The sequence below is a fragment of the Bombus fervidus genome, chromosome 12 (assembly GCF_041682495.2).
Source record: "Bombus fervidus isolate BK054 chromosome 12, iyBomFerv1, whole genome shotgun sequence".
NCBI classification, from domain to species: Eukaryota; Metazoa; Arthropoda; class Insecta; order Hymenoptera; family Apidae; genus Bombus; species Bombus fervidus.
The window spans coordinates 6,844,829-6,872,610 of NC_091528.1; the positions used below are offsets into that span (position 1 = coordinate 6,844,829).

A 27,782-nucleotide genomic window follows, 5' to 3' on the forward strand; every position below is an offset into this window, starting at 1 on the left:
TTGCCACGTACACATATATGTATATTTAATGAATTAAATAATACCGTACAAAATGTACAAGATATATACAAAACGATCTTTATACAATAATCGAAGGCGTTGAACATGTTGTTTTCAAAAACATCTCGTGTTACGTAAATGGCCGATACGGGATTGTGGGAACAACGGGAGCACATATTTTACACATATTTTACACCATTCCTGTTTAGACATCGTCTCGTATCTATACGGATCGTAACTCAGCCTCGTTGCAATTTCGATTCCAGACCCATAAGTTATTACGTCGGCCGGTCGTGATTTATGGACAGATGACGCACCGCAATGTATCGTTCTATTAAAACGCAGAATCACCGTTTCAAATCAGTTTTTTCGAATTTTCCTTTCCATTTGTTTCCCCGTATCGCGTACATGCTTTCATACGATTTTTTAATCGAGTTTTAATCTATCGTCGTTTGAAATATCATTCAGGCAATTACACGAAAACCTGCGAAGGTATAAAGGAATCTTCTTGCACTCTGTTTATATTAAGCTTTGGAAAATCGATAGTTATCGAACAGAAAATGGCAAACTCACAATTTAATTAATTTTCCTTTCCATTTGTATCTCTATACAGCTCACACGCTCTCATACGATCTTTAAATCGAACTTTAAATCGATCTATCCTCGTTCAAATATCGGTAATTAGCTGCTGGAAAGATTTAAATGCGTCCTTCCGCGTCCTGACTATATTTATTCGAACCTTGAAAAGCCAATAATTATCGAACGAGAAAACAAGAAACTGACAATTGGATTAATTATCTTCTTTAACCGCGCTGGCTACATTCTTGCAAACTTTCCAATCCGGCTACTTCCGTGTGGTTGTTATATAATTTTCTAGATCTTAGGCGTAGAGGAACTGCGGGAGATTACCTCGCGATTTCTACTTAGGCACGACCCTCGCTTTCGTAAAAGAGCAAATTTTTCTACAGCCTTAACGATCTTCTTGTATAAAGAAAAATTCTGTACATTTTACAAAATCGACTCTATATATAAGATTTCTAATGCAAGATCAGTCCTAATTTTTCTAAAAGAAGAACACGTCTCTTTGTGAAAGAATACTTTATACAGTCTTTCCATTCCTCTCGTGCCAAAGTCTTACGCTTTTCTTCAGAAATGACTCGCTATTGTTTTGTACAAGATATACCTTAGCTTCTTAAAAGAAATTAATTATAATATTGGCTTATATTACAATGAACACTTTGTACAATCCTCCTTATCCTCGTTTTTCACTCTATTGTTACTTCATCCAAGATCTTCTCCAACCTACATTACTAAGATCATTGGCTATCATGCTATCATTGCTTTTAATCATTGACTTCACCTCGGGACACTGTAAATTTTCCATTAACTTCTGTATGCTTCGATAGCGTGTTTGTATAGTAGACCTGAAGAAGTTAGTTTCAAGCGTAACAATTAGACTATCCTGATTATGATGTAATCAGTCCTAAATTTAGGCTAAAGATGCCACCCTAAATTTAAAATTGGTATCCTTTTTAATTCTACTGGTCAAATTCTATCAAGAAAAGAAACAAACAAAAAAGGAAAAAGATGAAAAATAGGTCAAAAAATTAGAGTGCACTAAACGCAGATCGTTCTCTGCAAAGAAATTTCCACAAATTCTGTCCTCCAGAATTTTCATATAAATTCAGTAACGAAGATTTTCTTGAAGTCAGGTGCAGATCCGCCAATGTCGTGCCTGCAGATGTCCCCATTGTCCAGGTAGCTGACGTCCGAGTTTTTTAGGGTGCTCTTCAAGCTCTCGATCGAAAGATTCGGCATCCTCCGATCGACTGTGAGCTTGTCGAGATCGTTCATCGAGTAGCCGGGCCCTATTCTCGTTTTCTTCAAATGATACGATTGTATGCTCGGTTTCGTGTCTATCAGGTTGTTCCTCCTCTCTTCCGTCCCGTTCTCGATGATCCTCGGCGTGAAAGATCGCATGTTGACCTTTACCTCGCTGGCTCTCTTCGAGGGCAGCAGCTCCACCTGCAAAACAGCACGTTCTCACGATCCTCCATTATGCAATCGATGAAAGGCCAATCATGTTCTCGATGAAGTAATTCCAATGGTCCTCGCATTTTTCGCCGACAATGTGCATGGGTAAAATGGAGATCGTTTTCTTGGTTTGTTCGCGATGGATTTTTCAACGAGGTTTGGCGTAGACTTTTAGGTGATAATTGGAAACCTGGTTGTAATGTGCGATACAGAAGATTATGGCAGTTTCGTGTAAGTGTAATGCGTTCGTTGTTAAGTTGCTCCACTTTTGGAATTGTATATTTTTTAATGTAAAAAATGACTGTATCTTAGGTCTGGATGATAATGTTGGTGTCGGTAAATTTTCATTGCCAAGTATGTTTAAGCGTGATTTGCTTGGAATTTCAGATGATAAATGGAAAGTTGGTGATTATGTGCGATGAAAAAGACTGTGACAATTTGATGTAAATTTAACGCGTTCATTGCGCTATTAAAATGTTGGGAACTCTACCTTTAGGGGTATACATTATTTTTTCTTATATCAGAAACATTTCATCATGAGGTATATTTTAAGCTAGTGTTTGTTTCGGCACATTTTCGCTGTGAAGTATAATTCAACGTGGTTTGCGTGGAATTTCAGGTGATAAATGGAAAGCTGGTGGTGATGTGCAATGGAGAAGACTATAGCAATCTGGTGTATGTTCAACGAATTCATAGCGCGCTGCTAGAATGCAGCTACTTCGCTTTTGGAATTGCATATTTTTTCCATTAGAAATGGCTTTATTTCAAGCGGTAGTATTGTATTTGTTTCAGCACATTTTCGTTGCCGACTTTGGCGTGATAAATGGAAAGTTGTGGCGGTGGTGTGAGATGAAAAAAATCATGGGAATTCGGTACAAGTTTCACATTTACGGCTACTAAAATATAATATACGGGCATAGTTTTCACTTCAGGAATTGCACCTTTTCTCCCATTAGAAAAGTGTTGAATTGTGTTTGAGTTTAACCGATGATGTTCCTTTTAACACATTGTTCGTTACTTTTGCTATGAAATTTCGTTAAAGCAGATGTACTAATTAAATTGACAGTTCAAATGACGTATGTGTAAATCGCAGCTAAAACGCTACATGGACTTTGGTAACTACGACTTTGAATTCAACCCTTTGCACTTTAACAAAATATATAACAAAACTTTTTGAAATTAAAAATTACGTTTTGAAAAGAAGAAAGCTATCGTACCAATATAAATACTAAATCCAAATTGCAAAGATTATTATACCTTTCTTTTATTCCATTTCCTAACTTATATCAATGAAAATAAAACGAGGTAAAAATGAAAAAGAGAAAAAGGAATGGTGTTTCCAAAAAATGTAAAAATAGAGTACAAGTTTATAGGTTGCTCAAATTTTCGTTTATGAAAATTGTAAGACGCTCTAGGAAGTATGAAAGGGTGCTGCTGGAAATGTTACCTTAGTTCCCTTACGTTGAAAGTATTCGAAATCGTCATTGGCCACGGTGGTAACGGAGCAACAGCTTCTGCTTCGACTCCTGCAAGAGCTCATGGTATCGAAATCTCCATTTTCCAGATCGCAGCTCTCATCATCGGAAGTCTCATAACCATCGCCTTCTTCCTGAGTCTCCTCTCGCTGAATATTCTGCTGCTCTTTCTTCTGATCTTGCTTCCTTAAGTCGTACGTCCTCGAGTCCAGCGCTGGTCGATGGTACCTGAAACATTTTCCATAAAAAGTATTCATGCTATTCTTATACAGATCCTCTTGCACGATAATTTAGAAAATGATAATATTAGCGAATTGATAATTTGCAAGTTTCTGCATGATTTTACAATATTTCAAAATAGGTAACAGGTGATTTTTATAAAATATATTTATAGAAATCTACTCGCGTTATTATCAAATAAAATTCATTATTAGTACTGATGATAGCTCGTAGCTAGATGACTTGTAAACATTTACTAATAATGCTAGGCCAATTAATCATTAGAATCCTAGGAAGCTTTTCAAACTTTTAACATTTATACCAAATAATCTTTAAAACAATCATTAAACATTTGTAAATAGTTTCATGAAACTTCGCTTATTCCATTACTAAACTTGTCATTAGAATTTAAGAATTGTTTAATATTGGTAACTTGTAAGTTGTAAACTTTCGCTAATAATATTACTTGAACAGTGCAAGAGAGTCTCGATAATACAATTTTCAAAGAAATCAATAATGTTTACGATTGGCATCTAGCATGATCGAAGCTCTGATTTCTCCTCAGAGCGATTCTAGGGCAACGTGGCTCTTCCTGCAGATTGTTATCTAAGCCAATGATCAAATTTTCCAAGCCAAGCGCGCTCCTTGCGTGCCTTCTCGGAGGTTCTTCTCGAATCTCATCTAGACTCTTCGTAAACTTCCTTTTGCTGCAAGGATCATCCAGCTGGACTAGGTTTTCCATATTCTGACCGAAGACGTCGGTACTACCAATTTTTCGACGACTACCGGGTAGCTCCTGGAAAATCTCATTTGGTCTTGGACGTTTGTTCTGTTGGTCCACGGTGCTCTTTCTCGTTGTTTCCACAACGTTTGCTTCTTGGCGTGGCTCGAAGGTCGAGCTGGCGTAGGAAGAGAGTTCTGCGGGGAGAGAAGCGTAATTATTGTCCTCGTTGAGAGATTGTATTCTTGGGTAGTGCTGTATCCCCATCGTTATCGTACCAGTTTTGCCTGCAACATCATTTCCATTGTCTTTTTTTTACCCTTTCAGGGCATTCGTCGGTGGATTTTGTTATTTAGGAATTTTTTAGGCTACACGGAAAGATTTATTTTAATTAGAGGTTGCTCTTTGAAAATAAATTTCGATAATTATAAAATTGAAAATTATTAAAAACACGGTAATTTTAGATAGACTGACTTTGATTCTTTTAATATAACTGTTACGTATTATCTTATTGTCTGGTCTTTGGTGGTTCTTCAATTAAGATCATTATATCAGAATGGAAGAATTAAAAAATTGGGAAAGTGTGAAAGACTTGACGCATTATCTCACTAATTGGCTTTACTGATTCTTAAATTAAAATCACTATAGAGTTAGGATAAAAGAATTCAACGACTGGCTCACTCACAGACCCTATTAATCAACTGCATAAATTGAAAATTACAGAAAAATAATGATTCTTTACCATCTAGTTTATCATTATTTATGTCATCTGCTTAAGAACTCGTTTCATCGAACAAATCGTTCTTAAGAATTGGATATTCTAAAATTATAAAACTAGTAAAAAAGATGGAGTTAATTAGTTTGTCTTCCGAAAGACTCGGTTGAAAAAGTACGAGAGAATTGATTTTCAAGGGCAGGAGAAAAGTGTACCGTCAGAAATTCTAGAAAACGTGACCGAGAATATCGATTTCCTACTTGCACAGTGGCCCATAATTCAAAGTATTTGTGCTATCGTTCGCGAGTAAACGGCACTTTCTATCGGCGACGTCCCACGAAATTCCTAACGCGTGTTAACCGGGTCGTGCGATGGTTCCCGATCAAAAATTCAGAGCATGTTCCGAGTCGAGAGATAGTTGCCTATCGGCAGCTATTTGTCCCTGGTATCCAATAAAATGGCCCCTTCGGAGAATTCGTGATTCTCTAAAGATTTTTCGAAGTACAGATAATGCGCAAGAAACCATTGTCGAAGGATTCAGGAATTTTTAATAAATATTCAGCGTTGCAACAGCACCGGCATTGTTCGCCAGATCAATATGGCTGTGAAGCCTTCGCACATTTCTATAAATAGGAGTGGAATCCATTGGTGGAAGTTGCTTCGAAATAATGAATATTCATCGGAATGAATGAATTGTTTAAATCATTTCGGAAAATGATTTTGGAAATGTATGTAAATAAGGAGACTACATAAGTGGAGTACTCTGGCAGAGTAGAATTTGGACTTGTCACGGATAAAGACAATTTTTTTAAAATTAACCAACAATTTTATCCTTGTTATCATCCGTAAAAGAAATTATTAATTTCGTAATGATAATACGATACTTTTAAAATTATTCGAATAAATAATAATGAAACACTCGAATAAATAGAAAGCAGAATTTTAACGAATAACGAATGACTTTTATCCGGAAAAGATTATTCTGCCCGGAAAGAATTTGATAATTATTTCGACTAAATATTTATTCCAAAAGGATCGAAATAATGTTCTAATTAAAAGTTGTACTCTTAACGCTTCGTAAATTAATTTAATCGCGATTAGTTTGATACACAAACCGTATCCTCGTTTCAACAATAATTAAAAAATATATTCTTTGCTTTTGAAATTATACTACGAACCACATAAAGTGCATTGTAGTCACGAAAGTATTCGAACACTTGTACCCACTTTTTATAAACATATGTGTGTCATACTTCCATATTTCGTATTAACTGTAGTTTTTATAACATATAATAAATCGCGATAGCCGGACATAGAGCGTGTCAATGGGCAACAAGCGTAAATGTCAGCATTAAAGAAATCCTACATAAGCTAGCTACCGCTAAAAACAACGAGAGAAAGAGAGAGAGAGAGAGAGAGAGAGAGAGAGAGAGAAGAGAAGAGAGAAAGAGAGAAAGAAAGGAGGAGAGAAGAGGCAATAATAGAAGGAGCAAAGGAAGCGTGTCGAAAAATTAGTGTACACTCGCCTCTGTTCTGATGATTGTGCAACCGGCCGTAGAGGCTTCCGTTAGTCAAGGGGAACTTGAGTCCGTGGTTCAGGTTCAACTGCAGCTTATACTCGGCGTCCTGCTCGAAGTGACGAAACTTCCCATCAATGCCGCCTGGAAGCGTAACAGAAATTTTTTCGTGAAATCGTCTAGAAACGGGCCGTCAATTTCTCTTCTGTTGTGGCCGTTGCGCAAAATTCGCTCACCTCGCGATCTATATTAGTGGAGCCGCAAAAATGAAACACATAGTGAAATCAAGCGTCGTGGTTCGACGTTGACCGGCTATAAATCATTTCGCAGACAGAAATATCGGGACGATCGACGATCGAGAAACGTTCGGAGTATTATTTTATAGGAAACGAGAGGAAAAAAAAAAAAAAAAAAAAGAAGGGAAAAACGAATAAATGGCGCGAGTAAAAGAGAAATTAACCGCGCGATACGCGGTTACCAGGATTGCGAGATGACGAGCTGTCGCGTAACTGATATTTCTCCTTGACGATTACGCGTTCGATGCAGCTCGTTCCCACGCGTGTACTCTGGGTCAACACGTTGCATTTTTCATCCTGCAATCGATACCATCCTCGCAAGAAAATATCGTAAAATCGAGCTATCGTGTCTAGATGCAAGATTTCTTGTAAGCATCAGCTGTACCATAAGTACAGGATTCTATTGGAACACTCGCTGATCTCGTAGAAAATATGATAATTGGACAGTCGATATCTACAGAGATTTATATATTCTTATCTATATAATTAAGGATTAGAAAGATAATTGCTTTACTTACTAAACATTATAACGCTATATTATCAGTTACGCTATAAGCGTTAGGATATCCACGTACTTGTTATATTTATTGAATTCCAAATTTCATTTTATTTAGTATTCTATTATGAGATGCATACGATGCAAATGCAATAATAGATTTATAATAAAATAATTAGAAACTAATGACAATGAAAAGCATTCAATTTATATCTGCTAGATATCGATAATATTTGTGATCGACGATGTACCATCGCATATTCTGTGCATTTTAGCACATTCAAGTTCCCCGTAAATGCATAAAATTCCACGGTCTAGCAATTAAATTAATTTAATTTATCAAAGAAACGACTAATCGATTAAAATGTTACATCCGTGCATGAGCGTGATCCAATAAGCTTGCAGAAAATCTCACCCGAACTCAATTTATATTAGAACAAAGAATCACGTACCGTGAGATAATCTCCTCGCGTGATCCTGTTTCGTGTAGACCTTCGCAACGTAGCGACAGAACATTTTGTCGAACAGCGCCAGAAACACCGGCAGCAGGGTGTCCTTTACCAGAGGCAACCAAGTCGCCAGATTCTGGGTTGTGCAGAAATCCCTTAGCAGACCTGGCTTGATAGATATGACCTGGTAGGAGAAAGAAGATTGTTCTATGTTATTACCACGGACCATTGTCTCCAGTTTCTCCTACATTCCTTTTTCTTCCAATCTCCCTCTCTTTTCTACACGCGATCTTTTATTTCTGACTTTTGTTCAAAACCTAGAATTTTCTTATTCGTATCCTTCACTGGTTATCCCAGCAAACGAATAAGCGTAAATATTCAAACCTTTGGAAGTGTTCATATAGTGCTCTTATCGTACTCATCGAGATCGTGCTCATCTACTGTTATCATAAATCCACTAGAGTGTCTTACGTTATATATTTATTCTTAAATAAAGCTTCAACCGATCTATATTTATACAATATTTCTTCTCAGGTACAACCATAATATATATCAGCATCGTTTGGAAAAATTGGAAAAACACTCCACATACATATTTCACCCTGTCGCATTTTCCTCGACTACGAATCTCATCTAAGAAACTTAAATTCTTCTTTGAAACTTCCATTTCGTCGTGCGATCGCGAGAAATATATTTCCAGGATTTCTCTAGGATTTTCTTAAGCCACGAAGGGATAGTTTATTCTCTCGATCGATGAGATTTCGCCAAGAAATCGTGTCAGGAACGCTACACCGTGGCTTTCGCCGAGCGAAATATGCAGTGGAATGCAATTGGAATCGCGCGCGGCTAATTACTCGGCTCGTCTGCCCTCGACGCGTCGATAAACAAGCGACGCGCACGCTTCTGTAATTTCGCGGCCATGCTAATGCAGCCGCGGAAAGAGCAAGAAACCGAGAAAAGGGTGCGATGGAAAAAGAGGGAACGAGGGAAACGTCGAAACGCGTCGCCTTATATGGCCGGTGTGTTACTTTCGATTTTAGCCAGCCGCGAGCGGGAAATCTCGCAGTGAAAATTGCGTTCGGTCGCGCTTTCAGAAGCGCGTTTTTTTTTTTCTTCATTGCGTGGCTGGCGCGTAAATAAGTATGCCTTGTATACCTTCGATACCTTCTCCGCGTAATAGCGCGTGAAGGAGAAACAGGGTTGCGTTGCAGTGGAACTCTTTGTTGAAACAAGATTCTAAACCTACTGCGATCCTTGAATTTTTATATTTCAATTTCGCTCTCGTTTCAGCAAATAGACAGTATTTGTAACGTTCGGAGAATATTCCATATAAGATTGAAGCGAGAAATCATGCACACCGACGAGAGTTCACAAGGTCTTCGCGTTTTATTCAAGCCGCGTGGAAATATTTTTCGATATTAAGAAAATACAATTGGATTAAAAATAAGCGGGAATGTGATATATTATTCTAAACAATCAGACTAACGTTCCTATTTTTCTAGATCGCGTGACCATGTTGTATAATCATCAAATAATTTGAGAATCAACCCGTATCGTGTATAATGATAAACATTTTTAATGCGGCAAAGGAAATACATAAAAAATAGGTATTTCAAAAGATAATTCTAACTTAACGTTTTAATATCTTTAACACGCTTAATATAATCTCGGTAGTTTTCCATAACATATTTTACGATCTTCTTGTATCGTTTTTCGTTTCGCATTTTGATTTTTATATCCACTTCCTATTTTCCTATCGGATAAATAAAATTCTATCTTGAAACGCAACTGTAAAGAATAACAGAGCTTCTATAAAGATCCTGAGATCCCCTGAAAGACAGATGTCCGCTATTTTCCAAGCTTCCACCAAACAGTTCCAATACGTAGCTCACGTTAACAAACGCAGCACTCGTTGCAAAAATGAGAATGGTCGAGCGACTCATGAATATTCACCGAGCTTCGTTCCGCGTTAACATTCGAGTCGAATAGTTCGCGACTGGATAAAACAAGATATACGAGTACGACCCTTCGTACGTTCGACAAGAATATAACCGCGAACAGCTGTGGAAAAAGCGGCAAGAAATCGTGGCCGATTACGCAACAATGAAAGTTCATAGTCGTATTTCGTATCTCTCGGCCAGTGCAGAAGTTAATGACAGGATCGACGTAAGAAAAGGTTTCTAGTCGCTTGGGAAATCGCGCCGCGATTCTAGACTGGATTTACATGGAATTATATGTGCGATATGAATTGCACGTGGTCACTCGTGCATACTGGTTAATTTGATGAAATTACACGGATAAAATAAAAATAACAAAAATATCGAAAACGTTTCAAAAATGATTCCGAATCAGTAAAATTCTTCTAAGACACATTTTAATGCTTAAGGGCCTTACCAGATCATTACAAACGACCGGTTTCAAAATTTAAAATTGCACACTCGTTGTTATTTCTTTCGTTCGTCTAACTCTATGTAAATACTCATATTATCTAGTTAATCAATTTCTCAATTTTTCTTAATTTAAATTTGTTATTATATTAAATCATTTTTGTTACTATATACGTACATATTTGTATCGTCGTTTCCCTGTAAATATACAAAGGAAATAAAATAATTTTGAAAAATCTATCGATAATATCGCTCGATAAATTTGCTCACTTAGATTATTGAATTTGGCGACGCGGCGAGAGAGTGGCTCTAGCGATTTGAATTCTGCGCGGCTATTACGCGCGCAATAGCTGATATGAAATCGAAACTAGTATACCTTAATTAGATAGAGGGGAAACGTGCGTAGCGTTGGGCGCACCGAAAGCGACTCTCCCGTGGAAAGGGAAACCTCGAAATATCGTTCTATTAACACAGTGAAACCGTTTCATGGACGATATAATTGAATTTCGAATTTCACCCGGGAAACTAAGATTTCCTTCGCGTGATTCTGTCAAGAGGAAAGAAAACGAAGAAAATAAATCGCGTTGCTTTTTATGATACTTTCAGGGTTACGGACATCCTTATTTGGTTTATTGTTCTTATGTTCAGACTTTCTATCGGGCCATTTAAGAATCTAATTGTTCCTGTACGATAATTCGATAATTAATGATTATCATATGTATGTTTCCATTGGCTGGAAATACCAATAACTCAAAACCAATAAATCAAAAACTCATCGTTTCAACGAATTTATCTTCTAGTTCTAGCGCTGAAGCTACTATGTAAAATTCATCATATTTTTTTAATGAAATATTCTAAATCTCTTCTAGAATTTCTCTTTATCAGAAGATAAAAGCAAAGCTCCAACAGAAAGACGATCGAAAACTGGTTTCCCATTAGCAGGATTAATCCCAAGTTAATATTGCTATCTAATAATTATCATCTGTATGTTCCCAGTAATTGAAGAAACAAAAAACCAAAAACTCGTTTAGGATAGAACAGGTTATGTCTAGATTCAGAAAGGCCACACGAAGATCACCGACTTGTACGTATTATCAAAAAATCCATCTCCAACGACTGTGACCAGACAATTACAGTAGAATATCCTCTTCTATACTGCACGACATACAGAAACCATCGTGCCTCAAAATCAACAATACTTTAGCAAGCTACACCATAACAATAACAAAGATAAATTGTCTGATAAACTGACAAACTGCCTAACCGAGTAGTTACTATAGTCGCTAATGGCCAAAGTAGTTGATGCGACTATAAGCAACCCAATTAACCAGTTAACTGTATTTGACGAGTATATTCGTCGTCGCTTGCATTTATTTATGCACCACATGACCTAACCCAATGAGAGTGGTATTGTACAGAATGCTTTTCACTATGTCAGTAACGATCATTTGATCTAGAATATTTACTGTTCTTGTGAAATAGAATCCTGTTTTCTAAAATTATGATAAAATTATAATAAAACAACCTTATAAACATTTTCCCCTCCTTCGCCGCAATATCGAACATTTACCCTATTTCTTGTAAAATATTCTAAACCGTTTCTCTACAATTTCTCTCTGTCACAAAATAAAAAAGAAAGCTTCGGTAGAAAGACGATCGAAAGCTCGTTCCCCATAATTCGATCACGCCCCTGCTCTTCAACCTCCATTACCCGACAATTACAATACCCACGCAATCTCGAGCAATAGATTTTCTGCTCCGAATCTTTCGAAGAATACTCGTTGGCGTACTTTCGGCTTGTGGCATATATTTAACACGTAACTAGCGTCGTTGCACGCGTGCTGCACAAGCGAATCGCCCCGGTTCGCGCGATTCCACAATGAGGGGCGCGTCGTATACTTCTCTCTCTCTCCTTCCTCTTATCTCGCAACCATTATCTTGTCTCTGTTCATGAGCAACGCGAGTTTCTCCAATCAATTTCAACGGCAATTCGCGTTGAATCCTGAACGAACCTTCCAAGCATTTTACGCTATCACTCAAGAGTCTAGATACCTGCTTACTTTTGACAAGATACACTTTAATTACAAAATCACGAACGAATCATATTACAACGATTTATCCTTTATAATCAGCATAGCTACGGTAACGCACAAAAGTATTCCGACACTTGTAGAAATCTTTTATGAATACGTGTATTCATTAGTATGTTCATTAATATATTCATTAATATGTTCATGTATATATTATACGAAGCATTAACACCGTAACAAGACTATAGCTTGGATAATAAGTTCATTCACGTTTTCTTAAAAGAGTACATGGACATGTTATTACATTCATATAAATAATCTATCTATATAATCTATCGATATAATCAAGGAGTAATTCATTTATCCCATTTCTCTACAAATATGCGTTTCATAATAAATTTCACAGAAATCTCGTATCTTTAAATCTTTTTAGATAATTTTTATAACATCCTTCAAAATGATGGACTGTTCCAGTGTTCAAATACACTTTCGCGAATCGCTATATGTATGTAGCAATAGATATACATACATACGAGTATGTAGTAAATATTAAAACATATTGTTGCCATCTTTCTAATAGGTGATCTAGATTTAAAGCCATAATAAATACCATAAAAACATAATAAGCATTAATTCATCGTTAATCTGTACACTCTGATAAAATTCATATATTGTTACTACGAATCGAGCAAAGTGGCCGGATATTTATGAGTAATAGTGTACCTTGCCTTTTAATTGTTCGACGAAGAACGCGGGAGAGTCACGGTGCTCGACTCGCGTAGAATTCGAGCGAATATATCTCTGGCTTTCTCGTTGATCGAGGTCGGTTCGGTTGACAGCGATTTGCTTCGCGCGGGGTGTTTGAAAGGAAAGTGCAACGCGAGTAAAAAGACCGAAGGTCTGAAAGTTGAGTTTATTCTGTGCCAGTGTCGCCTGGTAATCGCTTATGCTTCCTAGTCATCGTGAGACCGAATATTTCCTGATCGATGCGCTTAGAATTCTTTTCACGTTCGTTTTGGAGAGCGTGTTGAATTCTGACATGGAAATAATATACTTGTAACACTTATTTTATAATAGATTACAGTGGCGAGTATATTAATAGATCATGGTAAATTTAATGTAATTTGGTTTATGACTATTAATTAATAATTCTCCACAATAATCCAGTAATTATTATTGAAAATATCGATTTAGAAGCCGAGCTATATTAAATATAGATTTTATTAAACATTGTAATATAATTCTATTGTAAAGGTTTCTAATAATATCTTATTATATTGTAAATATAAAGATCAATGAACTTTAAAACATAACGTGAAATTTGTTATATAAAGCAAGAAGAAAATAATAGTGCTTCAAAAGTACGAGAAATGTATTTTTAAATACGCTGTTACAGAGAAAGAAATAGAAGTAAAACTTACAATATAATTAGTTGAGTAATTAGTATACGTGTAAGCGTTTCCTATTTATGTACTGGCCACTAAATATCGTGGATGCGTTTATGTAACGCACTACATTGGAACGTTCAAGTATTTGTATAAAATCATTCGGAGAGATACGATCGTAAAAGTTAATGAGAAAAGTAAAATCGGAACAACGTAAATATTCGTCGACAGCAATAAATTGTTACGAATTAACATATTAACGTTATTAGTAGCAGTTAGACTTCGAAAATGAAATTATGGAAGATTTTTAACGAGAAATTACCACAAAAATTTTTTTATACCTTATAAATATATTTTAAAAATCTCATCGGTTTTTATAGAACGAAACGATTTTCGTCGGTTTTTATGAAAAATAGAACGAAACGAATTTTTCTGGACGAAAGAGATAGAGAGGTATGGAGGAGATTTCAATGCGTGGATCGAAGCAACCTAATTCACTGTTGGTCGCTGCAATAATCAACGAGATACGTCACACGAGCGATTATAAATATTAATGAGTAAGGTCAAGAGAAGTTTCTCTAGCGACAAGCTTGCCATCCAACGAATCATAATCGAGTCTGATATCGAGGTCGTAATCCATATTAAGCTCACACTTTCGAATATACTTATACATTATCGGTCGTGTGTAATGATACTAGTTTTTTCTGTTGCTCCTCCTCGCGTTCCTGTACTGCTTTTTTAACGCTGGAATTTCCTTATTGATATGATTTTAAATGGTTTCTTTTATTCTAGTGAAACTACTTCTTTAATATCCTTAACATTATTCTTTTTACTGTCTCTTTTTCCTGGTGACCTTGTTCTGCTTAAAATTTTTTTATCGTTAGGAGATATTCCTCCTTAATCTTCTTGCATTATTCTTTTTTTCACTGCTGGAATTCTTCTCCTTTTGTATCTCCTTTTCCCTGCCTTTGTATCGCTTTTTCACTACCAGAATTTATAGTTTTAAGGTCTCCAGTGTTCTTCCTCATGTTCATTGTCGCTTTTTATGTTTCGATACTTCTGTATAGCGCACTTTTATTGCTGGAATTTCCTTTTCAAGAAAACTAAATATTCCACTTTTTTGCGATTGCCAAAAATATAAACTCCTATTTCTTTCGAGTGCCGTGGAATATAATTTAATAAAAACTCATACATGTATTCGATACGAAAGGAAAGTCTCGGTCATTTGTCTCCCTTTCTGAAGTGCTAACTTTCTCAATGATGAACGGAATTCCGGTGTGAGAGGAAGAGAATAATACCGGAGACTCGTTCACTTCCGGAGGAAGGGAATTCGAGCTAGGTTCCGGTTTTCAAGGGTACCCTTTCCTTTTTGTAATCCATTTGAACATAAAGAAAACATATTTTTTGAAATATTTCTGCTATCTAAAATAATCTAATAATTTTAATATTCCTGACTCAATCATCTTAATAAATTCAATAATAACTAGAAATTAAAGATATGTTTAAATGTCATCGAACAAGTAGATCATCATAAAACGACCTCTATAATCGAATACTAATTTACCAGGCTGATTTAATGAGCGAATTAAACCAACGATCTGCTCGTGTAATCGCAAGTAGGTTTTTAATAGCGCGTGACAAATAACATAATCGGAAATAAGCCAAATCATGCCCATTACGAAATCATGCCCGTTACAGTCAATAATTCAACTCACGCTACTAATCGGTCGATAGAAAGATAAATTGAAAAATATCATTTATTAAATCAGACAGACCTTTCTATAATTTTGAATTTCCTAACTCTGCTGCAATTCTTGAATTTCTATATTTCAATCTTACTCTCATTTTAGAAAACTACTTTCCTTGTCAATAATAATAAACGTTCAATAAATAATATCTTTGCAAGCATCTAAATAGTTCCTCGCCTTCTCTGAAAACCATTTTCGAGTTTCGTCACTTTTGAAATACGTGTGCCATATTTTCTAACGTTAAAAAAGTTACAATTAGATTTATAATAACTAAAGGTACGCAGCGAAGTTAATCCGAGTCTACACAAATGAAAAAAAGAGGATAAAATGTAAAGCAAAAGGATATTTACCAAAACTGGAAGATATTGAAAGACATAGCAAACGAAGAGAATGCTGTAAATCGTTGATCTTCCGCTAGCTTCATCTATCTGCACTCTCTTCTTTCGTAAACAAGCTCTGCTGTTAGTGGATCCACTGGTGCACGATCCGCTCGAAGGATCCCAATGTTGAGCATTGCATTCGAAGGCTCCTGAAGAATTCTTCGAACTGGTTTCCGATAGATCTGACACTGATTTCAGCAATTCGGCCTTCGGTGTACGACAGATGTTTCTGACCAAAGCCATCAGCAGGCTGATCACAGTCGTCATTGCCAACAGACACCGTAGTGAATTCATGAAAATTCCATATTTCAGAGAGATCTCCTGCGCTAGAAAGACGCAGAGATCTGGTTCGAAGTTGAGGACTCCAGTGACACCAACGCAAGCGCTGATCACGCTTAAACTGACCAGATGATACTTAAGATGATTTTTCGTAAGATTTAATGCTTCGTCGCCCATGCTTATCGCGGTGAAAATTGCGATTGAGGTCAGTGTCAGTTCTTGAAGGATGCTAGACGAGTTTAGCATCCAGACTAGGGTCGAGCAGAATTCTGTGAAATAAAATAATAATTATGTAATTTATTAATATTTCAGTTTTAATAGCCAAGGAATGAAAACTCTGTTTACATTAAATCTTATCTCTTTTCACTTATGCTTCCACTTTTACCACACGTACCTACTTACGCGTGTTATATTTAAATCCTCTCTCATTCTTACTTCATCCTATTTACACCTTCTCCTCAATCCCTTACTTTACTTAATTTGCTTTCTACTGCCCGTAGCCAATTAACTACCATCTCATTTTCGCTTCATCCTAACGCCTTCCCCAGTGCTCTAGTGACACTGGTAATTATGAAACCTTACGAAATTGTTTTATTGTTTAGAAAGCACTGGCAACGTTAAAAAATCATACAAATTGTACTTTTTCGTTATGCATTTTTACGTAAATCGTGTATTTAATTTATTTTGTGTAAGTATTTACAGTTCAATTAATCGTACAATGTATAAGCAAAGTTTCCTAATGTAATAATTTCAATAAAAAGTTTCCTTTTCCCCACGCTTCTAAACAAAACTTTCCATAAAAACTTTACATAAAAGAATACTAAAAGATTAAAACGAGTTTTAGAATTATTTTGCCGAGTTTCCAACGCAACAATTACCTGTTTCCAAAGCTTTTATTATATTTAGAAAGAATGCATTTAAGGGATAAGATTGCCTATTCTCAAGCATCTTTCAATCGCTTTCTCTTCAGACACTCCTATCATTTTCTCTTCCTACAATAATGATAGAGAAACAGATGCGTAACTTCTTGTTTCATTACCTCCAAAGTGATTAGTTGGCCGAATGAGAGTAAGAATGGCATACAACAGCAATCCAAGCTGGTGAACCAAACTCTGCGAGAGAATGGCTACCGTGAACACGTCGATCTTCCGTTTCGCCGAGGATGGCTGGTTCTGATAAATCAGAAGCGACCAAGATAACAGCAGGATGCATATCGGAGAACCTACACAGGTGGGCAGCCATTCTCCTACCTCGCTTCGCATCTCTGAAATAAAAAGACAACCTTTCTTTTAATACCAGTGCGAAAAGGAAAGAGAAAAATTAGCGTGCCATTTTAACAGAAGATGTAAATAATTCACATTTTAACAAGATGAAAGGGAAGTGAGGTGGAACGCCTATTCTCTCTGTCAAGGTTCTTTCCATTGACCCACGGGGAAAGTATAGAATTTATTGCCAGACTTAAAAGAGGCTTTTGAATACATTCAGGTCTGAATTTCTTGTAGTTTCTGAGAAAAATTATTCCTTTTTATTAACTGTTATGTTTTAGACTGCGGATATTTGATTATATGAATTATAAATATACAGTGTCGAATAAAAGAAAGCTGAATTGATACCGACACTATAAATTTTAGTAACCTTTTGTATCAACAATCTTTTATCATATTGATGGTAATCACCTATTACATAGTACTATTATATTTATTCGCTCTTTAATTAAATGTAGATCCACTTTGTAAAATTATAGATACCATCTCTACATGTATTATACTTTTCATACTTTTTATTCTATAAACTTTCTCTCCTCTCCCATTTTAATTAAAGACATGGGACCCAAGTGGACGAATTGCGTTACTTATATTTTTGTGCTTACACACTCTCAGCATTTTTGCACTTTCAAATTTTTCAGAAATCGATAATAAGTAGTGATTTCTCAATTTACTAATATTATCGATAAATTAGTAGACAAGATATACACATGCGTAAACGGATATTTAATCGAAGATATGTGTACATATATAGAATTTACACTCGAATAAGATGAAAGGAAAGTGAGATGGAACGTCTATTCTCTGTTAAGATACTTTTCATTAATCCACGGGGAAAGTATAGAATTTTCTATACGAGGCTTCTGCCAGGCGAAAGAAGATCGAACAAGCCGAAAAAAGAATCACTTCAATTCATCCAATTAAGTCTTTCACGCGAGGTAATTTCGCGCTAATCGTCCGTCTCGATCTCTACTCCCAGGAGGAGGCTCGAAACGGAACGAACTTTACAACCGGTAAAATGAAACGAGCAAACTATTCATTAAAATGCACTCGATCTGTCCCAGTTTACCAGAGGTGGTGAGATGATCTCGGATATTCGTGTGATTTTAAATTCGAAAATAGTGCCATAAAAGGCACAGGAAACATAAATTTAACAATCGAGGAAGATTAAAGATCGCATCATCTACTTTTCTCAATTCTCTCACTTTTCAATAATTTGGAAACCAAATTTATCGATGAAGAATCAACTATCTAGGTCGTCTAACAATTTTCTATTATTTCGATGCTTTCCAATCCAACGAGTATCCTGCATGAAACCAATAAAATCGTCATAACTAATTTTACGACACTCAGTACTTTCCAAATATTCAGGAATAGATGGATAGCAAGAATACGTATTTAATCCTGAAATCAGATAAAACAAAATTTACTTGATGGTATATTGAATTTTAAAATCGCTTCTCTGTAAAAAGCGCAAGACTTATCATGTTTCTTTTTTATTTTTCATTTATTTATTCGATTCCTGCTTCTCGGCTTTGAATGGTACGCCATACACCAATACTATTTTTCTTGCATGCTATGACATTTATCTCTCTAGTTTTTAATACTAGCTTAAAACCTGTTAATTATCCTATTATATCATGTTTCATCTTCCCTGCAAACGAGGCTAGAACAGTTAGCTTCCAAGAATTTGGTTGAAAGATGATGACGAAATGATTGGAAAATGCCACAAGAATCGACGGATAGACAGAGACAGAGAGAGGAAATAAAAAAAAGAAAAGAGGAAAACGCAAGGGAAATTACAGGTGGAAGGAAAGGCTGGTTTCTTCGGCTCGTTTCAGAGGCAAGGTTCTCGTCAGTGAGAGTGGCAATGCCTTAATCTCGATGAAAGCTCTCGCAATTAGCGTCGTACGCGTCGAATTATTACATCCTCGTGCTCGAGGAAGAATGGCGAGAATGATCGTTAATCAACGAAGTTATTATCGCGAGAAGAAGGAAGTTCTTGATTGGTTTCACGTAAAATGTCAACGATGGTAAGAGAGAAGGATAACGCGAAGAGACACCGGGCAGATTATGATTTTTCTTCCTCGTTTCAAGTTCCAAGTATTCAGCCACGGACTCTGCTTCTTCTTTCGTCTCAACTCGGCTCCGCTTTGCAACTTTCTATTCCGCGTGTGGCCGTGGTCTAATTTATTATTGGAAACGAGTCGAATTTTAAAGGATTCGTTCGACATTTCCACCGAAATCGTTGTCATCACATCGCTGAACATTTTTCAGTCCATGAACTTTATCTTATTTCCATCAATTTTAAACAATTCAGTAACGTAAATCATCGATGACCATCGTGTTGAAAATCAGGTTTACTAATTAACTAATCAACGTGTTAAGGGAGTGTACGAACAATTTGAAGATACGAGCCAGTAAAAAATAACTTTAAAAGTATTTTAAACAGCGTGGAGAGCAATATTCCCAAGTTGAGTAACTCTCTCTTTAAAAACGATGAAGTGTTCAACGATTAGTTGCATAAATTCCCAAGTTTTGCGCAAGTCGTGCTATTATCTTTTTTATCGTCGCTATCACGTAAACTTCATAATTTTACCGGGTTTTCACCAAGTCAGAGATTTTCAACGATTGTTACGCGACGAGGAAATTTCACTTTGGAGCTGTCAGTCAAGCTGAGGCCTCTTCGAGGCAATTTCTTGACGGAAAGATTTTACCGGGATCGCGGAGGTTTCCAAGAAAAGAAAGAAAAGAATCCCAGCGAGGATCGAATCGAAACACGCGAATATGAAGCGAATGGCTCGTGAAATCTTTCCACACCCTCGGTTACTTTCTCGTGGTCCTTATCTCGTTCATCAAAAATTGTAAATATGTATCTTCCATCTCCTGTACCTCCGAGTGACCGGCTAAATACCTTCTCCTCTATATTAGTAGATTGGAACATTGGTAAAATGGTAGCAAAGAAATAAGGAAACATGAATGTTTTTCCCGACTGACGACCACTATCACCCCTTCCACTGTTCAAACCTTCCATCACTTGTCTTGCTGGCTATCACCCTTTCTACTTCTCCTCCTAATCCCAATCTTTTATGCTAAAGATTTGTATAAATTTTTATTCATTTACCCTTCAAGATACTCGCACTGCGCTGCGGACAATTAACAAAGAAGCCTTTAAGGGAACGGATTTTGTCTATAGTGGAGGGGTAGCAACTAACAAGTAAATTTCCACTCCTCCCTCTTGTCTTTTATAGTTTGCACAGAGAAGAATTTTGAATAGTATATGAGAATAGTTAGTAAAATTGGTACGCTAAAAAGTACAGCAAGAGAATAGCGGAAATTTGTATGTATTCAAAACAGCATGAAGCAGATTAGAAAGGTTCTCGTAAGCTTATGAGTCTCAAATGTTCGTGGAGTAGGTCTTACGTTTTCATACTGAAAATTCACGAGACTGTTAACATCATATTCGTGCAATGTGCGATATTATAAGGCGGAAAATTTCGGTTATCCTTGTAAGAAATCGCTAAGGAGAACCGATGCAATAATCTTAATGCGTTAGTTGCGTAAGTAAATGAAGAAAATAATTAGCGAGGTGAAAATTTCAAGGAAATCTGGCTACTGGGGAGTTTAGTTTGTATCAAACTCGATACAGAATATTTAATAATTCTTTCAAAGTATTTAAGTGTTGTAATATTTTAATATCACAACACTTAATGATCGTCTTTCATATGTATGCCTAAGTATCTTGTATATAATTAATTTATAATTAAAGTTATATAACGATGATAAATGTCTATGTAACCATGCCTTTCTATTAATGAAAATGAATATCAATATTAACAAAAACACTTGTTTAGAATCAAACCTATTAACATTATGCAAAACAATTTATTATTATTGTTAGTGCGTGAAACTTGTTACTTGTAAAATTTCGTCAGTAATAATGTAGTACAATTATGGAAGAAGAAAAATTACGTCTTTTTTATAAGACCATCTTAAAAAATGCGTTTCTATTACTTGTTTCTATAACTTATAAAGAAGTAACTTTTAATAATAAAAACAAAAAGAATCTGATACCGGTAATTTTAATTAGTTTGATGGTTGTAAAATTTTAAGTGGCGCTTGGACGAAGTGAAATTAGATTCAAAGTAGAAAAAGTCACGGAAACCAGGTTAATTTTCCTTCTACTGATAACAATGTCGTCCGAAGGAACCAGTCTGAAGATCTTGTCTCCATTATACTCGGTTCTTTAGCTCGATGTGAACGTCATTCTTCCTGCTGTTTCTGCCGGAAGTAGGTTACGCCGAAGAAAGTCCGCAGAATCGCGCACGTCTGTATGGTAATGCCATAAAAAGGATTTACTTTCGCAGGAATTTGGACAGATGTCTCGAGATTTTCGTTTAGTTTTTGTTTTAGAGAAGAAACAGGTATTTCTTATTCTATTTTCTCCATCCTTTCACAACTGAGTCCTTTTTAGTCTGCAATAAAGACCGTTTTTTTATTATTCGTTAATAATATAGAAATAATGTAGAAAAAGGAGACATGGTGTGCATTACAAATTGAAAATTGGATTATGTTATAGAGTTATATTAATATTATGGCAGAAACCTTACAAATCGTAAATTATTAACAATAATAATAAAAACATTTGGCATTTATAATGTTATGGAATTCAAGATCATGAAAATACGTATAATATACAAAAATATATAAAATATTCAAAGTATATTTTTCCTATAATATTACTTATGTTCCATTTCTTTGACTATATTCGTAAAATACAACACATATATTCAAATTTGAATAAATATCTGTAGTCTCATAATAAAACTTTCTCGTATAATAGTAACAGGTTTAGTACTAAAACTGGTGAAATTCTACAAATTTATGAATTACAAATCACCTGATTATTGGCCTGATTATTGTATTTCACTGATTAAAATTCTGAGCGAGAAATCTATACGCTATACATTACAACCAACAACTAATGGTTACTCTATTCACTTTTATTATTATCAACAAGTTATTCGCTAATAAATTACTGTTCAAGAGAGTCAACTTTACCGAAAAGAAATAGATTTATAGTTTAGCTAATAAATGACTTACTAAAGCGCAGTGTTGCGTGCACGCAAGTACAATGAAGCGTGAAAGGATTAAAATTCTCTGTTCAGAGAAGCTAAACTTTCAAAGAACTTTAAACTTTTAAAGGAAAACTTACAATTCTATTTTTGTAGAAAATTAAGTTTTCGATAGATTACCTAAAAAGAAAAAAAAAAAAAACGTAAAAAATTCCATTTCCGTAGAAGAAAGTTAAATTTTTAAGGATTTAAAAAATAGACAAAAAAACGAAAGTCCAAAGCACTCAGGATTCGAATTCTTTCGTTGAAACGATAAAGCACCTAAAAAAATACCTCGAGGTTCATCCAAAAAAACCAGTTTATAGCCTAGGATTCCTCCTGAAAAGTTCAAATGTTCCTTTCGAAATGTTAAAAAAGAAAACATCCATCGAAGAAGCAGTACAAGTTTAAAAGCCACCGCTTCCTAATCACGTGGATTGTAGCACACACAGATAAAGGTACACGTTTATGACCAGCATGCCGGTCCATGGACTACGAGAAGCAGCGGTGAGAGGTGTGTCGTTCGATTAGACTGGAATGCTGGGAGGTGTGTAGCATCGACCAAGGTCAGAAAAAACGCTCGTCGTCACGAAGCCACATGAGATCATCGAGGAAGACGTTAATATCTGCTAAGCTTGACCCTATTCTGACCGAGAGACAACCGGTACTAACAAAATAAAATTCTTCTCACAGATCTATAACTATTCTAATAAAATATCAAAACGCGAAAGAAGAACATTCTAAAGAGTGGACATTTGTTAGGTTTTTCACTGTTATTTTAAAGCTTGGCTACGAAAGGTGCGATAAATCTGAATCACGCGATCTCTGTCAATTTCTCCTGGTCGCGAAAGGCATCGCTGGATAGCTTGTAGAAGTACATAGCTAACACTTGAATGCCATAAACGCGTATTAAATTTTTAGCAGCTGTATCCTCCAAGTTAAAGATATCTTTGGTATACGAGTTGGTGCAGCTTTTTATGATAAATAGAAAGATGTGTCTGAATATTTAAATACTTTCTATAATCTCTATATGTATAATAACGAGCGTTGAAAATAATTGTATAATCTTAGTGTTCCAAAGTACAGGAAGTGTATTTTTAAGTTCTATGGATAGTACAAACAGAGTTTAATATAATAAAGTAATTGAATTTTCGCATATATTACAGGAAACGTATACGTACACTTTTTATAAGACAATAACTAGACTACCAACTAAAGACCTAATCGTAATTCAAGCTACATCAAAACCACTCTGCATTTCCTGCTCATTCCGTTACTCATTCGAAACTACTATTACATCAATAGTAATTTCTCCTATTTTTATAGGTTTTACGTAAACAAAAAACTTCTGTTAAAGTACGAAAATTTTAAACCTAATATTTTTTAAATTCCTGACACCCACGAAGCACATAATAATTCTAAGCTCGTTTTATTTTCCCCGGAAAAGTATTAGCCTGAACTTCGCAAACAAAAATAATTTTCATTTCAATCCATCTTTATCTTCCCCCGCGTCGAATATCATCGAAGAACTTGGTCGACCAATTTAACTTCCTGAAACTCCAATAGACGTTCCTGAATAGCGCAATTTATCGGTAGCCGTTCGAGATTCAATTCGAAGTATCACACGCAGCATTCGCGAAGCCAAGGGAACGGCAATTCCCGCAATTACCTCTAGTAGGATGAAATTACGTTTCATGATTGTGACCTCTGGCCAATTAGGTCTTCTCTGTCGAGCAATCAACCAGCCTACGTGAAAACGATATTTAGTGTCACGAGTATCATGCCCCCGGCAAAACTGGATGCTCTAACTCGGTCATGTGAAACTCTGTCGCCCACTCTTTCACGGTGTCTCCCGTTCCTCTATGCTTCTTTATCTCGCGTAAGGAATGCTCCTTGTCTCTTCTGGGGCTTGAAAAGGACTCTGGCCTCCACCTTGAAACCGTTTCTCACGATGGTTATGCGCGATCCACCCAACAGGAATTTTGTTTTGCCAGGTAAGACGAGAAGAGGTAAACGTATGGCTTCATCCATGTACGTACACGCGTACGTTTCTGAATTTGGTGGTTCAGGCGGAAACTGGTTCCCAGAGAATTTCTCTGTCGATTGGATGAATTAATGCTACGACAAAGAGTCGACTTGTTTTCGAAGGAATCTTGATTTCGATGAACTCTTCGGATTTTCCGAAGAGAAATAAAAATACAGGTGAATCGGAGGATCGTGTACTAATTTCTAAAATCGCAAGCAGATAAAGTATGCAGCTGCTGCGATGCGTTCGAAGATAATTCCAGCGAATTAAACAATTAGTTCTTAGAAAGATTTCTCCGCCGATTGGATGATTTGACGCATCGATGAAGAGCCGCCGTGTTTTTAAAGAAATCTTGATTTCGACGAACTCTTCGGAATTTGCAAAGAGAAATGAAAATGTACGGTATAATTGCCCACCGAAAGCTTGTCTTTCTAAAGAAATTTTCATCTCGATAAATTCTTGCGAATCGAAAGAGGAAACAGAAATTTGGAGGAAATGACTCTAGCGAATTGTAAACCTGGTTTCAAAAATATTTCTCTGCCTATCGAATGAATCTATCGAGTCAACTTCTCATCAAAAAGTTTTTATCTTGATCAAGTTCTCTCTTCAAGATTACCTACCAGAAGGAACATAAAAATACAAACGAAGATCCGAGGATCACGTATCAACTTCCAAAATTACAAGCAGACGGAGCTGAATGCTCAGGGACTACGACATCAGCTCCAAGATAATTCTAGCGAATTAGAACCCTTCTAATTCGAGTTGTTGGCACCGGCACATGGGGTGACTGCATCGTGGTCGAAAAGTAGGTTACGAATACCGGCGAGAAAGTAACCGAGAACCGATCTGTCGTATCGTCGAGAAAGATTAGGCGCGGCCGGTTTGCATCGGCGATCACATTATCGGTTGAACGTGGCTTTGGCCACTTCGTTGGCCGTCTCCGAAGATTCAGGACGGCCTCTGTACGGCTTCGAGTGCCTTGATGCATCGATACTTTTTGCAGCTCGAGCCACCGTCAAGTACGTGCGTGCCAAATTCCATTCGGCCAAACGCAACCGCACTGTCTATGTTCCGCGTTGTTTCGAGGTCAGGGAAAAACGGCTATTTCGCGAACTAGGAATCTTCTCCGATTCACATTATCGAATTTCTTCGGATACTTCATGTGCAATTCCGTTAATATTATTAGCGAAATTTTACAAGTCACAACTTACAAATTAGAAATAAAATGAGAAAACTATGATAATCAGTTTTTGTAGACCTTTCCAATTTGAAAAGGAGGATTTAATACAACGTGGTTGAAAAAGAAAATAATAGCTGAGTTGAATTGAAAATACAAAGAAGACCCTTAGGATTTCTAAAAAAATATATCATCTCTCCTGCTATTTTTCTGTTTAAGTGTACACATAAAATTATTTTACTACCTTAGAGTAGCTATTCTACGGTAAAAGTCGTAAACCATAGAATCGTCGTTTAGAAAACAAAATTAATATTTGCTACAATAAGATTTTATTAGAATTGGATAATCAAGTGATTTGTAGTTCTTGAAACTTATATTTGTAAACTATAACGAGTAAATTATGTATATGTGTTATATGAGGGAATTTATTGACACGGTTAATTCAATTGTGTAAGACAGCTCTATTATACACGTTAATGCAAAGACTGTCAAAATACTATGAAAAACGTAGCTAATATTAAAAAGCTAGTACTAAAATTTCCAAGGCAATTTATTCAATTCGCCATTACGTCTTCCTTTTACCAGAGTCCTTTTACCAGAAAGCTCTTCAATTGACGGCTTCTAATTGTAAGCATTAGTAGATTAGTGAAAAAATTGTCCGTATGAATATTTTACGAGGTTGATTCGCTATTTACGTGGGATTGTACCGTAAGAAAAACTTGTTTCTGTCTCGTAATAGGAGCTAACAGGAATATCTGATTACTTCCTTGTTATACTCTGCGAACTACACGCGATTATTTTTAAAGTTTCGCAAATCCAAACTACAAACCCTACGAGCCAACCAATTTAAAATCAGACCGAGATAAAAGGCTAAAGGAGTAATATCCTGCGAATCAGAATTCCGGAATACGACCGAATTAGAACTTCATCGCGGAACGAGCATAATTTCGAAATTATAGTACTAGGGTCGGCGTATCCGATTGAGGACTGCATTTACATTGTTATGCTCATTGAGCGAATTAATGCACCGTCCATAAGCTGACGCAAGGACGCGAGGCGGAGATGTCCTTGATATTTTACAAATCATTTCCGTCGTTAGCCAGAAATAATCGAAAACTTGGAAAGAAAAAAAAAAAAATATCGGAAAAGAAAGATATAGAATAAATAAAAATAAGAGAAAATAATTTGGTACTTACTGCAGAGTGTCAGTGATTATGCGGAACTATCGTTGCCGTGGAATGCAACCGCATCGCTATTCAGAGCCTGCGGATGCGCGCGATCTCGATCAATCGGATCCTCGTGGCCGGTGCGACGCGATTTCTACGTTTTTGTTTCCGCCTCAGGCATCCTCAGCCTCCACTGTTCTGGTCCAAGTACCGCGTGTTACGATTATATCAAAGATCGTACAAAGTATTTACAGCTCGATGATCACTTCTAATCCAGGAAATGATACTTCTCTCTGTCACACTTTCTCTGATAAAACTTTACACTAAAACAAAAATACTCGAGTGTCCAATTTAAAGAATTGTAAAAAAGAGTAAAGTAATAATTTTTTGAAAGAATAATTCCCGCCAAAACGCGAACAAATCGGTTTAGGCACACCGATTGTCGGCTCTTGATGTCAACGCGGAGTACGAACACTGCGGAACATTTTTCCAAAAAACAAACTATCCAAAACAGTCACCGTATTTGTTTCGCGTATATCAATCGATTGGAAACTTTCACTGTTTGGGGTACCTTTAAAATTTCACTGGACCATCAGATTTTCGCTGCAATATGGGCACCGACCGTTAAATTAAATTTTCAATTAAATCGCCGATCTTTGTCTCGTGATAGACGACTGACCATTGACACGCATGAATGACAAGTGAAATTGTTTGAGCTGTCGTTAAACGTGGTATGTAAAGAACGGGCGCGTCTATACGATACCAGCTGTCGAGCGAGCAATATTGCCGCGAAGAAGCCCGGACCGGGACTGACTGGCCATAGGATTCATTTGGGTCAGCAGCACAACGTAGTATAGCGAAGGCAGGGCTCCGACTATACTATCTGTTACACGGCGAAGTGAA

The 27,782-nt window shown here is 36.4% G+C and overlaps 1 protein-coding gene across 3 annotated transcripts; it reads right to left on the reverse strand.

Annotated features, from left to right (window-relative positions):
• On the reverse strand, positions 1–27,690 carry LOC139993218 (uncharacterized). Of its 3 annotated transcripts, none has more exons than XM_072014730.1 (8): positions 26,910–27,690; positions 17,171–17,395; positions 15,823–16,400; positions 7,926–8,106; positions 6,691–6,825; positions 4,253–4,736; positions 3,496–3,737; positions 1–2,025 (listed from the first exon to the last, which is right to left on the reverse strand). In XM_072014730.1, exons 2-8 carry the CDS (start codon positions 17,391–17,393, stop codon positions 1,709–1,711), a joined length of 2,160 nt encoding a protein of 719 aa, XP_071870831.1. In that variant the 5' UTR covers positions 17,394–17,395; positions 26,910–27,690; the 3' UTR covers positions 1–1,708. The 3 variants fall into 3 exon arrangements, with proteins under 3 accessions (XP_071870831.1, XP_071870830.1, XP_071870832.1); XM_072014729.1 differs by having other exon boundaries at positions 3,482–3,737; positions 26,910–27,688; XM_072014731.1 differs by having other exon boundaries at positions 3,482–3,737; positions 4,253–4,646; positions 26,910–27,687.
• Between the last annotated feature and the right edge of the window lie 92 nt (positions 27,691–27,782).